The sequence below is a fragment of the Elaeis guineensis genome, chromosome 14, assembly GCF_000442705.2.
Source record: "Elaeis guineensis isolate ETL-2024a chromosome 14, EG11, whole genome shotgun sequence".
NCBI lineage: Eukaryota > Viridiplantae > Streptophyta > Magnoliopsida > Arecales > Arecaceae > Elaeis > Elaeis guineensis.
In genome coordinates, this window is record NC_026006.2 from 66,557,250 (window position 1) to 66,574,014 (window position 16,765).

General features: G+C 38.8%; 1 protein-coding gene and 1 long non-coding RNA gene across 2 annotated transcripts; one reads left to right on the top strand and one right to left on the bottom strand.

Annotated features, from left to right (window-relative positions):
* Positions 1–1,139: 1,139 nt before the first annotated feature.
* Positions 1,140–5,421, bottom strand: LOC105037073 (disease resistance protein RGA2). The gene is given in 3 exon segments (XM_073248784.1): positions 1,140–1,438; positions 1,530–3,422; positions 3,425–5,421. Coding segments are annotated over 2 exon segments (3,669 nt in total). The 5' UTR covers positions 5,307–5,421; the 3' UTR covers positions 1,140–1,438; positions 1,530–1,635.
* A 9,547-nt stretch (positions 5,422–14,968) lies between these two features.
* Positions 14,969–15,671, top strand: LOC140853697 (uncharacterized). The gene is made up of 3 exons (XR_012136756.1): positions 14,969–15,102; positions 15,411–15,525; positions 15,606–15,671. It is a non-coding gene; the product is annotated as an uncharacterized lncRNA (long non-coding RNA).
* The last annotated feature ends 1,094 nt before the right edge of the window (positions 15,672–16,765 follow it).

The window sequence follows — 16,765 nt, forward strand, 5'->3', positions numbered from 1 at the left end:
CATTATGTTGAGATATTTTAAGAATAATTTTCTCAAGCTTGATATCATGATCTTTGCAATATTTTTCAAATGGATCCATATATCCATATATTTATCTTACTAGTTGATTGAAATCCTTATTTCAAAGTCAGGATAAAGGACTCGGATCAATTTGGACCCATCATGTCTATCATCATACATGGTTTAAAATGTTCAGCAATAATTATTTTGGTCTTTTTAACGTTAATTGGAGGGTGGTGGGACCAAAGCAATGAGGTCAAACAAGGAAAGTACGAATGGAATCTTTATCTCTTTGATTCCACTTAGAAAGGGAGTGGAGGTTAATTTCTAGTAGCAAGGAGAACGGGTGGACTCTCCCCGAGGAAGGGGTGGAATCTCCCCAGTTTCTCAAAATTGGGAAGCCTTTCTACCAAGGCAAATAAAACAGAAGTAGCCACCTTGGAAGTGAATCAGAGATGATAAAGGAAAAGTTTAAATAATGACTGGATAAGATGAAACACATCTAAAAAAAATCCAGCAATATATTAAACAGGCAGGTCTAATGGATCATTCAGAGTATCTTTTGCTTTCAAACCATGCGACTCTTCATATTTATTTGTGAGAGCTTTTATAAGAGGTGAGAAATGAGAGATTATTGTTGAAGAATAAATTTGTGTATGAAAGTTGAGAGTGGATATTCTCCTTTTGTACTTATTTTTTCTTTCATATTGAAGCCTTTGCATGCTCCATGAAAATAGATCTTGATCTAGTCTACGTATTTGATTGTATCTTATTTTTATTTTTTCTTTCTTTTTGCTATATTATGAGTCAAATGATACCAGATCTCCAACAATTATATTATATAAAAGCAGCCAAATGATCCCTGCATCAACCAACAAAGCATGTACAAGTATAAAAATTACTCTTTTCACAATATATATATATATATATATATATATATATATATATATATATATATATACTGCAAGCTTAGTAGATAACAAGCTGCAATCAACCATTGGTGCACTAACTGCAAAAAAATGCTAGCTCTCATTGTTTCAAACAGAATAACAATTATAATTTGTTACTAAAAGAGTGGAATAACAAGACTAACACATCATAACCGGTTCCAATTCTGTCAGAAATTTGCTAATAATTTGTTTAAAAAGAACAATAGTATGACAATTTTATTATTCGGGGCCTTCCGAAACATAGAACAAACAGAGCACCATTTTGAAGTGAGAAAAACAACGAGAGTAGGGTATTTTTGAAACATCAAATCAAAAACCGGAAGAGCATACGGTTCGGATACAATAGATTCAGACAAACCGGACGGCGAAAATGAGTGATACAAGAGAAACACAATAAACATGGCCACGCAGTCCCCAGTGACATGTCGAAGCCTATAACCTTGTGCCAGGGGCAGACTCCTCTTCTGCTTCCTTTTGATGCTGAGGTGCTGCACAGTGCCAGAAAGAAGAGAATGCTCAAGAATGCTCTTCATTTTGGATTGTTTTGGATCGGAAAAGTTAGCTTACAAAAGAACTGACCTGCTCTATCATCCGCCGATCCTCATGTGTGGGATACCTGAAATGAGGGCCCAGTACTCTCCTCCGGTCTTGCATCTTCTCTCCAGTTCCGGACAGCCTCTTATCTCTAGGTCACTGAGCTGGGGAGACGCTGTTGCAGTCCCCTAGGCAGTGAGATCAGGTTAGGGCATTTTAAAATAATCAATCTCTCCAGTACTTTGAGGCCTTCCATCCCTTGAGGCAGAGAGGAGAGCTTTGGTAAATTTTTAATTTGAAGAGAATGGAGTGCTGTGAGGCCTTCCATCCCTTGAGGCAGAGAGGAGAGCTTTGGTAAATTATGAATTTCAAGTCTCCTGAGTTCTGTGAGGCCTTCCATCATATGAGGCAGAGAGGAGAGATTTGGTAAATTACAAATTGTAAGAAATTTGAGTGCTGTGAGGCCTTCCATCCCTTGAGGCAAAGAGGAGAGCTTTGGTAAATTATAAATTTCAAGAAATTCGAGTGCTTTGAGGCCTTCCATCCCTTGAGGCAGAGAAGAGAGCTTTCGTAAGTAATTAATTTCAAGAGACTGGAGTGCTGTGAGGCCTTCCATCCCTTGAGGCAGAGAGGAGAGCTCTGGTAAACAACGAATTTGAAGACTCCTGAGTGCCGTGAGGCCTTCCATCCTTTGAGGCAGAGAGGAGAGCTTTGGTAAATCATAAATTGCAAGACTTTCGAGTCCTGTGAGGCGTCCTAAGCCTTCTGGCAGGGAGCTGATGTTATGGCAATGGTTAATCCGTAGATCCAGCAGCGATTCTGGGAACTCAGGTAGTGCTGTCGCTCGTTCACAAGCTGCAAGAGTGAGTTTTTTTGGAGCAGTGAGGTGATGCAACGAATCATGTGGAAAGTTGCCCCACTTTGGACAGCGATCGATGAAAAGCGTTTCAAGTGCAGTGAGGTGTTGCAGTTCCAGCACTGCTACGCCACCTGATGACGATGAGCAGCCAATGAAGTTCTCACAATCACTAATTTCTAGATATCTGAGGGAACTGAAGCATCGGATCATTTCAACTGGCAAGGAAATCAAACTACCACAGTTTCCAATCGTCAACCGCTGAAGAGAGTTGAAGTTCTCCCACCTCCTCATTGGTGACCGAGCACCTAGGATGGTTGTTAACTTTGGACAAAACGAGACTGTTAAATCTTCAAGTTTAGGGAAGGATGGTCTTCCTTCTACTCCCGACCATTCCTCCAAGTCATCCATGCAACGTAGCACAAATGTCCTCAGTGAAGGGAATACTACATCATACTGGTCTCCTCCACCTGCACTGCCATAGAAATCATCACCGCCCATGTGCTTCACAGAAGCCAGACCATCTATTTTTAATGTCGCAAGACAGGGGAGCCGCCCAAGCTGTGGGACGTGCTCACATATGGGGCAATCACGCAAAGTGATTTCAACCAGATTCAACAGGAGCATCGATTGGCCCACCAACCATGTAGGAAGTCTTTTACCTGGGTAGCACGATATTCTCAACGCTTTCAAGCCTCGGTGTGGTTGAAGGGCTTCCAGAACCTCCTCTGCATTCCCTTCTATTAATTCATTAGATGTTTTTCCATCCAACCAGCGCAAAATCAAATACTGGAGATCCTGCTTGGAACCTATATTGGCAGCTTCGGCTTCAGCTGCACTCCTCACATTTTCAAGGCCATAAAGTTCAAGGCTGCCTCCGATGCACAAGTCTTTTAGCTCTTTGATACTTCCACTTCCAATCTCATTTCCAACTGGGTATGCTGTCAGCGTGCGGAGGCACCTCAGTTGCCCTATCCCTCTGGGCATGCTTAATAACCTTAAACAACCGTGAACATAAAGATGCTTGAGACTGCTCATCTTTCTAATGCCATCGGGCAGCTGACAAAGTCGGTCACAGTGGGAAGGTTCAACGTCTGCAGATTCAGAAGGCTAGATGTAGCTTCAGGTAATGTAGTAATATCAGTTCCGGAGAGGTCAAGGTATCTTAGATGCTTTAAATGGAGTGTTGAAATCGGAATGTCATTTATATCCCTAGCTCCACTTAAGCCTAGTACCCGCAACTTGGTCTCTGCCCAATTGATATGGGAAAGATCAATCTCCTTCCGACGGATCCCCAACAGCAACGTACCCAAATCAATCTTGCGCTGATCGCTCAACAACAGCAGCGTCCGGAGCGTTCTAAATGCATCAACCTTCTCCGTAGTTGAAAGCTTCGGATCGTCCATGGTTATAGATAAATGCCGAACGGCGGTATTTGAAATGCTTTGAGGCTTAGCAAGAATGTGGCATTCATTCCCTATAATGGATTGTGCAAGGTCGTGAATCAGATCGTGCATTTTGAATGTCTGTTTGTGAATTATCATGTCTTGGAAGAAGGATCTTGACAACAGCTCGTAGAAAATCTCCTGGCCTTTCAATTCCATGTCCTCCTCTAGATCAGATGGAATAAATCCATTAGCCTTCCACAACTGGATCAGCATCTCCTTGTCTATTTCATAATCCTTTGGGAATATGGCGCAATAAGCAAAGCATTGTTTCACATGACAAGGCAGGTGATTATAGCTCAACCTCAACGAAGGGAGGATCTTATCATCATTTAGCTTCCAAATTTTACTTTCCATCACTGACCTCCATTCCCTCACCTCCCTCTTCGTGCGCATTAATCTCCCCAGCATCTTCGCCGCCAGGGGCAGGCCTCCGCACTTCTCCACAATGGCTTTTCCAATATGTATCAGATCTGCGGACTTCTCCGCATCACCCTTAGAAAATGCGTTTCTTTCAAACAAGCTCCAGCATTCATCATCGGACAGTGGTTTCAGTTCATAGGCATCGAGCGTGCCGATGATAGATGAAACAACGGTTGTACTGCGGGTTGTCACAATAACGCAACTTCCTTCAGCCCCAGCTGTTAACAATTCTTTTAATTCTTCCCATGGATTCCAAACATCGTCGAGCACAAGCAGAAATCTCTTACCACCGAGAACTTCTCTCAAAGTACGTTGTAAAGAATCCATATCAGAAAGTTCATATTTTCTCTGAGTTGCCGATTCTATTATTGTTTTGACAATATTTTTGATATCAAAATTCTCTGACACACAGACCCATATGCGCTGTTGGAAATGCTCCGCAACCGTTATTTCATTGTACACCAGCTGTGCTAGCGTCGTCTTCCCAAGGCCTCCGATCCCAAGTATTGGAAGGACCGAAACGTCACTCCTGCCAGCTCGACTGATGAGCGACTCTACGATCTTCTTCTTATCCTCCTCTCTTCCTATGATGTTTGACTCTTTGACAAAAGAGTGAGTTTCTGGTCTCTCTGTACTCAAATACTGCCTATCCACTGGACCAATTTCTGTCAGATGGAACTTAGATCTCTCCGCTGCAATGTTATCCAACCTCTCCACGATCTCTTTAATCTTGTTCATCATTGTAATGCGAAATATGATAGGATTACGGAAAGAGAAGAAGTCCCATACCTTCCTCTTCATGCGATCTCGGATTTCCGCCCTCTGCCGCAGAACTTCGTAGTTGAACTCGTCCAGGATGTCTTCAGTATCATAGGCTGCATCCTTGAGATCTGCCAACCATTTTTTCAGCGCCTCGTTCTTCACCTGCTTCTCCTCAGCATCCTGGAGGACGGCTTGAATGGTGGACAGCGTGCTCTCAAGCTTTTTCAGCTGCCTGTAGACAGTGGAGCCCCACATCTTTCCATATTGACGAAGGATTTGGGATGTGGATTTCTTAAGCAACACCTGCACAAAGGCAGAGACAATAACCTCCGCCATCGCTTCTTCACACGGTAGCCGGAGGGATTAAAGTTGGTGTGAGACGGGCAGCTCTCCACGGAGAAGATGGGGAAGGGATGCTATGTTGACTGATGGTTGACTCATTGGCTTATCGGAACTCGAGAAACAACGGAAACGCGGTTCTCCTCTTCTGCTATTGACGGTCAATCCGCTTGGTTGGCAAGCAAGCAATAAAATGATGGCAGCTCCAACGTCACAAATGGCCAAACATAATGGTCGCGAGGGCATCTGCCGTGTCCCCTTTCGTAAGAAATCACTACAATAATTTATTTTATAATAAATTAATATATATTATTGGTTGATTTATTTTGAGTTTCATAATATATGGAATTAATTTAGCTTGTGGGAAGAATTTTTTTTATTAAAATTTTTTATGATATTTTTTTTGACATATTTAATTGGTTATAGAAAGATGACATATTTTAAAACATTTTAATTAAATATTTATTTTTTAAAAGATTATATAAAATATCTATTATATTTTTGATAAAAATTTTTTTAGGACTCCGTTGCTATTCATTTGAAGCCTGGGGACATCTCTAGTTGAGGAGGAGACTAGAGGGCCGTGCTGCTGTATGGAACCAGTTGAAGAGCGTTCTCCCGAATACTTTTGAGCAGAGAAGCTAACATTGTCTTCTTAACAAATGTCTGATTGTATTCTAATGCTGATCTTCTGTATATTTGTTTCTCTTGTTGGATGGTAGGATCGTTTGAACACTGCTATGATCAGAGACTTTTGTTTTCCCTTTGCGTAATTACTTCTTCCGGTTTCCTTTTAACAAAACCGGGTGGCCGCTTCTTTGGTATTTTTTTTAATATTATTTTTTAATATTTATTTTTCAATTTATTCTTCTTTTTAATTTATTTTTCAAAATATAGTAGTTTGGGTGAGGTGGTGCGGACTGGCGGAATTGTATATCGAAGATGCGGTTTCTATTTAAAACCACAGAAACCGCATGTTCAACGTACGGTTTCAAATGAGATGAATAAAAAAATTTAAAATTTAAAATTAATTTAAAATTAAAATTAAAATTGCATGTTGAAAATGTAGTTTTAATTTTCAAGATGAAACCGCATCTTCAAGATGCGGTTTCTTTTTTTCCCATTTTGGAATGCTGCAAGTTTTTTTTTCATTTTCGCTTTGTATCGAACCGAAGGCTTCGTCGAGACTCGGAAGGGAGGGGAGGGGGGTCGCTGATTGGCTGAGGCTTTGGTCGGGCGGTGGGGCCGGTGTTGTGTGGTGCCGGGGAGGGGGCATGGGGTGCGGGTGCAGCAATCGAGGGAGGGGGAGGGGGTTTCGAGGGAGGGAGGGACGGCTTTGGTGCGGATGGACGTTCGGACCCGACGGGAGGGAGGGAGTGTGGTGGTCGCGTGGAACTGGAGGCGAATGGCAAGTGCAGCACGAACGGCGGTGGTGGGTGCAGTGCGGACAGCCACGACGGATGCCTCGCAAAGGAAGAGATAGATGACCGTAGTAGCATGGCGGAATGAGTGTGGGGCCCACGACAGATGGCATGGAGGATGGCGGCGGGGCGGGGCGGGGCCGCGTGTGGCACATCGGAGGGGGGTGGGTAGGGTCGACCGCCATCGAGGGGAGGTGGAAGGAAGGAAAGGGAGAAACGAGAGGGAAAAAAAGAAAAAAAAAGATAAATAATAAAATATTTTTATTTTATTAATAATAAAAAATATTATTTGATTAATAATAAAATATTATTATTTAATTAATAATTAATATTATTATTTGATTAATAATAAATTATTATTATTATTTGATTAATAATATTATTTTAAAATATATTTACACTAAAAATGAATAAATATATTTCATTAAAAAGTAATAAAGATATTTATCATTAAAATAAAATTTATATAATAATAAAATATATATTATTTTAAAATTTTATATAATAATATAATTTATATATATTAATAATAATATCTTATTATTAATCAAATAATATTTTTTATTATTAATAAAATAAAAATATTTTATTATTTATTTTTTTTTTTTTAGTTTTTTTCCCGTCTCTCCCTTCCCTTCCTCTCACCCCCCACTCTGGTCGATCCTCTACTTTTCTCTACTGACTGACTCGCACCCACCCCCCTTTGGAGCGCCACTATCAGCCCCACCCTGTCGAAGTCTGCCGTAGGCCCTACACCCGTTCCGCTCTTCTGTCGTAGCCTCTCCTTGCCACCATCCGCGCCATACCCACCATCCGCCCTAGGCTCCATACGACTATCACCTCCCCTGATGGGCCCCTACGTCCGTCCGTACGAACAGAAAAGTCGGCCCCCCAACCCACCCCCCAGGTGTCACATGCCACCACCCTCGCCGACCGACGACCCTTCCTCCCTTCTTGATCCTGATGAAGCCTCCACCCATGCCTCCGATTGACCGGTACAGAAATTGAAAAACAAAAGAGTGCCAACGGGAAAAAAAAAAAAAAAAAGAGTGAAACCGCACCTTAAAGTTACGATTTCATCTTGAAAACTGAATCCATATTTTCAACATGCGGTTTTAATTTTAGATTTAAAATTAAAATTAAAATTTAATTTTTTTATCCATCTTACGTGAAACTGCATATTCAACATGCAGTTTCGTCGCGTCTCGCCACCTCACCCAAATTATCATATTTTGAGAAATAAATTAGAAAAGAGGATAGATTAAAAAATAAATATTAAAAAATAATATTTTTTAAAAAAATTCACTTCTTTGTCTTCTTTTATTTTTTTTAAAAAAAATCTATAAAGCACAAAGCATTGCTATGCTTGTGGCAAGTGGCAACAACTCGTTAAGTTTCACCTGTTCAATGTAGGGTAATGAATACGCGGCAGACTAGCCAGCCAATGCAGACTGCCTTGGTCATCAACCCTCGCATGGGATGCTGATAAATCTTTTGAGCTCTGCAAACTAGAGGACTATCCTTTGGGCTGGATAAGGACTACTCACATGGAATCTTACTCTCCAAGGGCTGGATTAATTAATTATCAGTTTAAGAACGTTAGCAACACCCCAGCAACTACAACACTTTGGGAAAACTAGGTGGAAGCCAAGAGGTTGGTTTAGATAGAATGCACGGAAGAACAATATTATCTTAGCTTTACTTGAGAAATTCTTTTGTTTACGAGAAGAATTTTACCTTACTAAAATATATTTTCTCGGATGCTGATGCTTTGGTAGATAATACATGGGTAACTGATTCTCGTATGTTTGATAGACCATGGAAAAGTGGCTGATTTTATTTCGACTCATTCAGCATCTTCTCCAATTTTGAATGATGTCAAAATAAATAGTCTCAAAAGTACAAGAGATCAGATGCTGAATGATGCCATAGAAATAATTTTGAATGAAGAGGTCTGCAGTGGGAACAAGCACATATCTGAGTGTAGTATATCTAAATTTATCATAGACTACCGGAGGTTGATCAGTTTTGTTCGATTGTGAAATAGCATGCATAGTGTATGTCACGTGTCTAACCACCACGAGACATTTTGTTATACTCGAGCATTTAATTTGTTTACTCTTGCCTGCTGAAATTTGAACCTTCTTCCTAAATCAATAATTTATGAAGCTGAATGCTTTGTTAGCTAGTATGCAGTCATGGATGATTGTTGAAGTTCGATGGTGGTTGAAGAACTGCGGTACAACCTTAATGAGAATTAAAATATTTATATATCTTAATTCAATTATTTTTTAGTTGTTTTTTCGTTTCAATTTCTTTTTTCTTTTGCATGCATGTACTTTATTGTGTGATTCACTAATGTAAGACATCCTCACCTGTACCCTGAGAAATATCCAACATGGAGTCTAGCTAGCTTTACCATTCAAACAGATGTCCTATTTCCATCTCTTATTCCCTCCATTGACTTATACACCACTGACTTGACGATCATTTTCATCTTAAGTGATGTATTGCGTGAAATATACAGTAAACTACTTAAGTGTTTTGTAATTGTAGGTGAAGCTCGTTAAAATTGCTCAATTCCTGTAGCTTACCAGCGATTTGTCGTAGTACTTTGAGACTTTTTGTAACTAGGGAACCCCACTCAAGAACTTCTGATTCCATTTCAGCATATCCCCCGGTGTTTTAGTTGAGTACTTAATTAATCTTTGAGTGGTAATTTTTTCTGGACTTTCTTTTCAAGGTTCTTGTGTTAGGATTATCCTCCTCCATTTTTCTGTTTTTTTCTCTCTTTTGCATATCAATTCAACCTGATCATGTAGAGATGTAATTATTGTACAAAAAGATATGGAGCAAAATATCTTGATTCGTAGATTGAGGAGCTCATCAATTTTGTATTTAGATTGATCACCATAGAGGTAAGAATCCCTATACATGATCACTATTATTTATGCTATTTTATCGTTGGTCTTGCATCATTGGTTTTGCATCGTTGGATTTGAGATCGATGAATTTACTATATCCGAGACATCGTTATTTGCTTATATATTTTTGAGCATGAGTATATTATGTCAATATATATATATCAGTGATTGATGGCATGATTATATAGATATGACATATTTAATTTGATCACTGTGTAAATCAGAATTGGTTTGGTGAAATCAATATATAATAATTAAATAAAAAGAGATATGATTTGGACTAGCTGCCTGGGATAGCCCGTCAAGAGCTTATGCCTGGGACAGCCCCTACTGATTTTTATATGGATCAGCCGATCAGGAGCTCATGCTTGGGACAGCCCCCCACGGGCTTTCGTACATGGGACAGCCGGTCAGGAGCTCATCTTGGGATAGCCTTGAAAGGTTGAGTAAAAATTTGTTCGAATGGTGACTGAAGTATAGACTTGGTTAGTCAGAGCCAGAAAGAAAAGGTTAAAAATCATGTGATTATGAAAAGAGAAATGAAAGATAAGACATGAAACAATTGTTGAACAAAAGTGTTTCAATTGTTAACATATGATGATGCATTTCTTTTGACAAGACAGATGATTTATAGATGTTTGCAGTATTCTGGATATTGAACATAAAATTTTATATTTTATTATTTATCTTTATTTTTAAATTATTTTATTATATTGGTGTGATATGGAAATTCTTACTGGGTTGTAAAGCTCACACTCCTTCATCTTTTTTTTTCTTCTCAGAGTTACGGATGCTCATGATTGACTGTAGTATGGATTTATGGGTGAGCAGATGCATAGATAGAGTGTCATGATATCCGATCAGAGGATAGAAAAAATTTTAATTGTAATTATACAAGTTTTACTAATTATTATTGGAATTAGATATTACGGATGTTGAGGTTGTAATGAATTATTTTTGGCCTTACATATTCTTTAGGACTTGCTCTGAGGAGTATGCGGCCATCACGTATCCGATCCGGATGTTGGGTTTGGGGCATGACAGAATGGTATCATAGTCTCCAAATGAACATAACCTAAGCTCTAAGCTCTAATACCATTCTGTCACGTTCTATTGATCTTATATAAAGTTTTGATATCACTTCATAATCCCTAGTGACTTAAACTTAAGCTCTAATATCATTTTATCATATCTTAATCACTTATATCATAATCCCTAAATGATCATAACCTGAGCTCTGATATCATTCTGTCACGTCCGAACCCAACATCTGGATCGGATATGTGATGACTGCACACTCCTTAGAGCAAGACTTAAAGAATATGCAAGGCCAAAAAAATTTATTACAACCTCAACATCCGTAATATCTAATTCTAATAATAATTAGTAAAACTTGTATAATTACAATTGAAATTCTTTCTATCCTCTGATCGAATATCATGATATTCTATCTATGCATCTGCTCACCCACAAATCTATACCACAGCCAATCATGAGTATCCTATAATTCTGAGAAGAAAAAGAAAAATGAAGGGGTGTGAGCTTTACAGCTCAGTAAGAATTCTCATATCACATCAATATAATAATATAATCTGAAAATAAGGATAAGCAATAAAATATAAAATTCTATGTTCAATATCCAGAATACTGTAAATATCTATAAATCATTTATCTTGTCAAAAAAAATACATCATCATATGTTAACAAGTGAAACACTTTTGTTCAACAATTATTTCATGTATTATCTTTCATTTATCTTTTCATAATCACATGATTTTTAATCTTTTCTTTCTGACTCTTGACTAACTAAGTCTATACTTCAGTCACCATCTGAATAAATTTTCACTCAAAAGCCTTTCAAGGCTGTCTCAAAATGAGCTCCTGACCGACTGTTCCATGTACGAAAGCCGTGGGGGGCTGTCCCAGATATAAGCTCCTGACGGACTGTCCCAGGCATGAACTCCTGACGGCTGATCCACATATAAGCCAGTGGAGGCTATCCCAGACATAAGCACCTGGTGGGCTGTCCCAAGCATAAGTTTCTGGCGAGCTGTTCAACATGACAAGGCTAGTCCAAACCATATTTTTTTATTTAATTATTATATGTTGATTTCACCAAATCAATTCTGATTTATACTGTGATCAAATTAGATATGTCATATCCATATAATCATGCCATCAATCATTGATACATATATATTGATATAACATACTCATGCTCAAATATCATATAAGCAAATAACAGTGTCTCAGATATAGCAAATTCATCGATCTCAAATTCAACGATGTAAAATCAATGATGCAAGACCAACAATAAAATAGCATATATAATGTGATCATGTATAAAGATTTTTATCTCTATTGATGATCAATCTAAATACAGAATTCGATGAGCTCCTCAATCTACGAATCAAGATATTTTGCTCCATATCTTCTTGTACAATAATTACATCTTTACATGATCAGGGTTAAATATAAAAATCATAATATGGAGAAATTATGGATGAATGATCCTAATAATATAAATCCAGAATCTCTCTTAGGATTAGTCAAAATTAAGATTTGTCTAAGTATCTAAACCCTCCATTGGTCCACAAGACTTTTAGAGATGCAAATCTATGAAGAGAGAGAAAAGTTTAAATAGAGAAAGTAGAGAGAAAGTGGAGAGAGAGTCTTCGTATCCTTCAGATGAGGTAATCATGATGAGATTATCAGAGATCATATCAGAATGATTCAATATGGATTAACTATGAGTAGATGTTATAAATTTCAAACAAGGGTCAGACTGGGATCCAACCTACTGCATGAATTTCAAAGTGATTTCAGATCATCCTTTATCTATCTCAAATTTATCCTAGGATCCATGATACAGTTAGAGAGAGTAGAAAGATCCTAGAGAGAAAAAATTTTAGAGAGAGAAAATAAAGAGAGAATCTATAGAGAGAAAGTGGAGAGAGAGGCAGAGAGAGGAGAGAGGAAAGAGAGAAAGGAGTGAGAGGAGAGAGAAAAAATTCACTCATTCTTTTTTTCTATTTTTTTCTTTTTCTTTTTCTTTTTCTCCTTCTTTTTTTCTTTTCTTCTTCTTCTTCTTCTTCTTCTTCTTCTTCTTTCTTTGTTTTTCTTTTTCTTTCTTTTCTTTTCTTCTTTCTCTTCCCGGCCAAACAGAGGATGGACCGATGGTAGGGGCTCGATGGCTCAGACTTCGGCGAAGGGCGGCGGTATGGTCGGATGTCCGACAATGACGATCGATGGCGGTGAGGCAAAGGATGGTCGGCGGCAAGGTTCGGCCGGCAAGAAATCAAGAAAAATCAAAAAAATATTGTACCGCTATTTTTTTTTTATTTTTTGATTATTGATCGATCATCGATGGCCAATACCTTTAGGAAAGAGAGATAAAGGGACGAGGATCCTATCTTAAAGGTGAGACGCCACAACAGACGGCGTCGGTGATCGAAAAAAAGGAAGGTGGTCCGACCGAACAGGGGTTCACCCTTTTCATGGATTTTCTGACGATCCTGATGGTCGATGAGGGTCTAAAACCATAAAAAGAAAGGAAAGAGGGTGAGAAAAAAAAATTGGAGCCTTACCTGAGCTCCGATGGCATCTCTGTAATAACCCATATATAAAAAAAAAAATGAGACGGAAGGAGACTCCCGAAGGGAGTCTTCTTCTCCGATGAATCCCGATCGGAGAAGGACTCTAGGCCTCTTAGAACTCTAGGATTCTCTATAAATAAGACTCTCCTCTCCCTCACGAGCCTCCACCGACGACCGTCGAGCCCGATTCCTCTCCTTTTCTCCGTAGAAGCCACGGCAGCCTCTTCTCGTGTTCGCCGGAAATTGAAGGTCGAAGAGGCCACCGGAGTTCAGGTAAGGGTTCAATCTTTCTTTCTCTCCCTCTTCTCTTTCTTCCCATGATTTTATACTCCTCGCCTGCCGTCAGGATCGTCGGAAAATCCATGAACAAGAAATCCCCTATTTTCTGAATTTTTTCTTGTTTTTGCCGCCGTTCTCCTCTTCGCTGCCGGCCGAATCCCATCGCCGTCGTTGCCGGATCTCCGACCAAGCCATCGAAGCCCGAGCCACCGAGGGGGGGACCTCACGGTCCTCCCCTGTTTCAGCCAAGGGAGGCCGCGGGAAGAAAAGAAGAAGGAAGAAGAGAAGAAGAAAAGAAAAGAAAAGAAAAAGGAAAAAGAAAAAGAAAAGAAAAAGGAAAAAGAGAAAGAAAAAAAAAGGAAAAAGAGAAAGAGAAAAATAAAAATAAAAATAAAATAAAATAAAATAAAAAGAAGAAGAAGAGAGAAAATTTTTCTCTCTCCTCTCTCTACTTTCTCTCTCTACATTTTCTCTCTCTAGATTCTCTCTCTAGACTTTTCTCTCTCTTTACGGATTTTGTCTCTCTAGGATCTTTTCTTCCTCTCTGATTGCATCATGAACCCTAGGATAAAATTGAGATGAAAATAAGATGATCTAAGATTGCTTCGAAATTCGTGCGGTAGATCTGATCCCAGTCCGATTCTATTCGAAATTGTAACACTTGATTCATATTGAGTCACCCTGATAGGACCTCTGATGATCTCGATCATGAGTGCCTCATCGGAAGGATATGAAGGTTTCTCTCTCCACTTTCTCTCTCTACTATCTCTCTCTAGAATTTTCTCTCTCTTCATGAATTTTCTCTCTCTAGAAGTCTTATGGATTAGTGGAGGATCCAGATACATAGACAAGTCCTAATTTTGGTTAATCCTAAGAGAGGTCCTCGATCTGTGTTATTAGGATCGATTATCAGTAATTTTCTCCATATATGATTTTTATATTTGATCAGGATTATGAAGAGACGATTGTCTGCGTAAGATATCGAGTGGAATATTTTGTTAGAGAAATTCATAAATCAAAGAAGAATATTGATTTCTGTGCTTGGATCAGTCACCGGTAAAGGTAAAATCCCTGTACATGATCACTATTATACATATGCTAATTTACTGTTGGTCTTGCATTATTGTTTTGCATCGTCGGATTTGAGATCGATGAATTTATTATACCTGAGATACTGTTATTTGATTTTGAGTATGAGTATGTTATGTCAATATATATGATCAGAGATTGATGGCATGATTATATGGATATGACATATCTGAATTGATCATAATGCAAGTCGGAATTGATTTGATGAAATCAACACATAATGATTAAATGAAAAGAAAGAGATATATGGTATGGACTAGTCTTGTCATGTGGAACAGCCCGCCAGGAGCTTATGCCTGGACAGCCCCCACTGACTTACAGGTGGATCAGCCGGCCAGGAGTTCATGCCTGGGACAGCCCGCCAGGAGCTTATGCCTGGGACAGCCTCTCACGGGCTTTGGTACGTGGGACAGCCGGCCAGGAGCTCATCCTGGGACAGTCTTGAAAGACTTTTTAAATGGATTCGATCCGGATGATGACTGAGGTATAGAATTGGATAGTCCAGAACCAGAAAGAAAAGGTTAAAAATTATGTGATTATGAAAGGAGAAATGAAAGATAAGACATGAAATAATTATTGAATAAAAGGGGTTTCACCTGTTAACATATGATGATGCATCTATTTTGACAAGACAGAAAATTTATGAATGTTTGCATTATTCTGGACATTGAACATGAGATTTTATATTTTATTGCTTATTCTTATCTTCAGATTATATTACTATATCAGTGTGATATGGAAATTCTTACTGGGCTGTAAAGCTCACACCCTTTCATCTTTTTTTCTTCTGAGAGATACAGGACGTTCATGATTGGCTATAGCTTAGATTTATGGGTGAGCAGCTGGATAGATAGAGTGTCATAGTACCTGATCAGAGGATTGAAAAATTTAATTGTAATTATGCAAGGTTTTACGAATTATTATTGAAGTTAATGGTATGGATGTTAAGATTGTAATGATTTATTTTTGGCCTTGCATATTCTTTAGGGCTTGCTCTAAGGAGTGTGCGGCCATCACGTATCCGATCCGGGTGTTGGGTTCGGAGCGTGACAATCTCCAACCTCCGATTTTCGATGAACACAAAAAGAGAAGGCCGCGGCTTTCAACGGAGAAAAGAGGAGGAATCTAGCTCGAATATTGCCGGTGGAGGGTCTTGAGGGAGGGGGAGGCCTGTTTAAAGAGAGCCCTAGGTCCGGTGGTCCTAGGACTTCCATTCCGTTCGAAATTCATCGGAGAAGAAGACTCCTATCGGGAGTCTTCTTCCCATTCTGTTTTTTTTTTTTTTTTTTGTATGGGCTTTGGGCTTGTAGATTTTTAGGCCTGGTCCAAGGCCCAAATGGATCTGGTGTCACAGTAGGCCTGCACTATATTTAGGTTCTCTAATTGTAATGTTTGTTGTCACTGTATATTTCTTATCTTTGGCAATGGTTCTTGGACTTCCTCCTATTTTTGGTGTTCTTGTTTGGGTTTATCTTTTCCAGGTTAATGTATATAGGGTTCTGTTGTTCTATTGTATTTATATTGGGTTAAGTTCTTTCTATTGTATTTATGTGTCTGAACATGGTAAGTTGTTACTTCTCTCCCAACTAACAAAGCTTGTCTGCCTCTATTTCACTCAGTACAGGTAAATGTTGCTAGGTTAGAAAATACGTTTCAGGCAAGCAAGGAACTTAAATTCCAAAGGAACAAAAGAGATTCAGCTTTCTTAAATGGGAATCTACTGCTTTTCATAATATTTTCATTTTTCCTCCTAGTTCTGGTATCATACACTGGGTATCAGAGTTCTAAATTATCATAAAGCCTGTTACATGCTTTCCCCCTTGCATTGAATTTATTTTCTATTAACTCCCACTGATATGGTTAGTATCATTAATCAGGATCACTATAATCCTAATAGTTTCATCTGACTATGCACTGAAAATATTTCAGATTAATTTGGAATATCTTGGTCGAGTTGTCTTCAACATCGATGGCATTCTACAGCTTAATAGTGTGGTTGGGATTGATTTGCACACAACTATAATTGATGGATTAAGAGTCAGGGAGTTAGAGGTATTAAAGCTAAAATAAAGTTTGATATGATAGGCTTTTTTTTCCTCTTTGGAAGACTGAAGCATGATGAACTTATATGTTTTTTGGATGAAAGA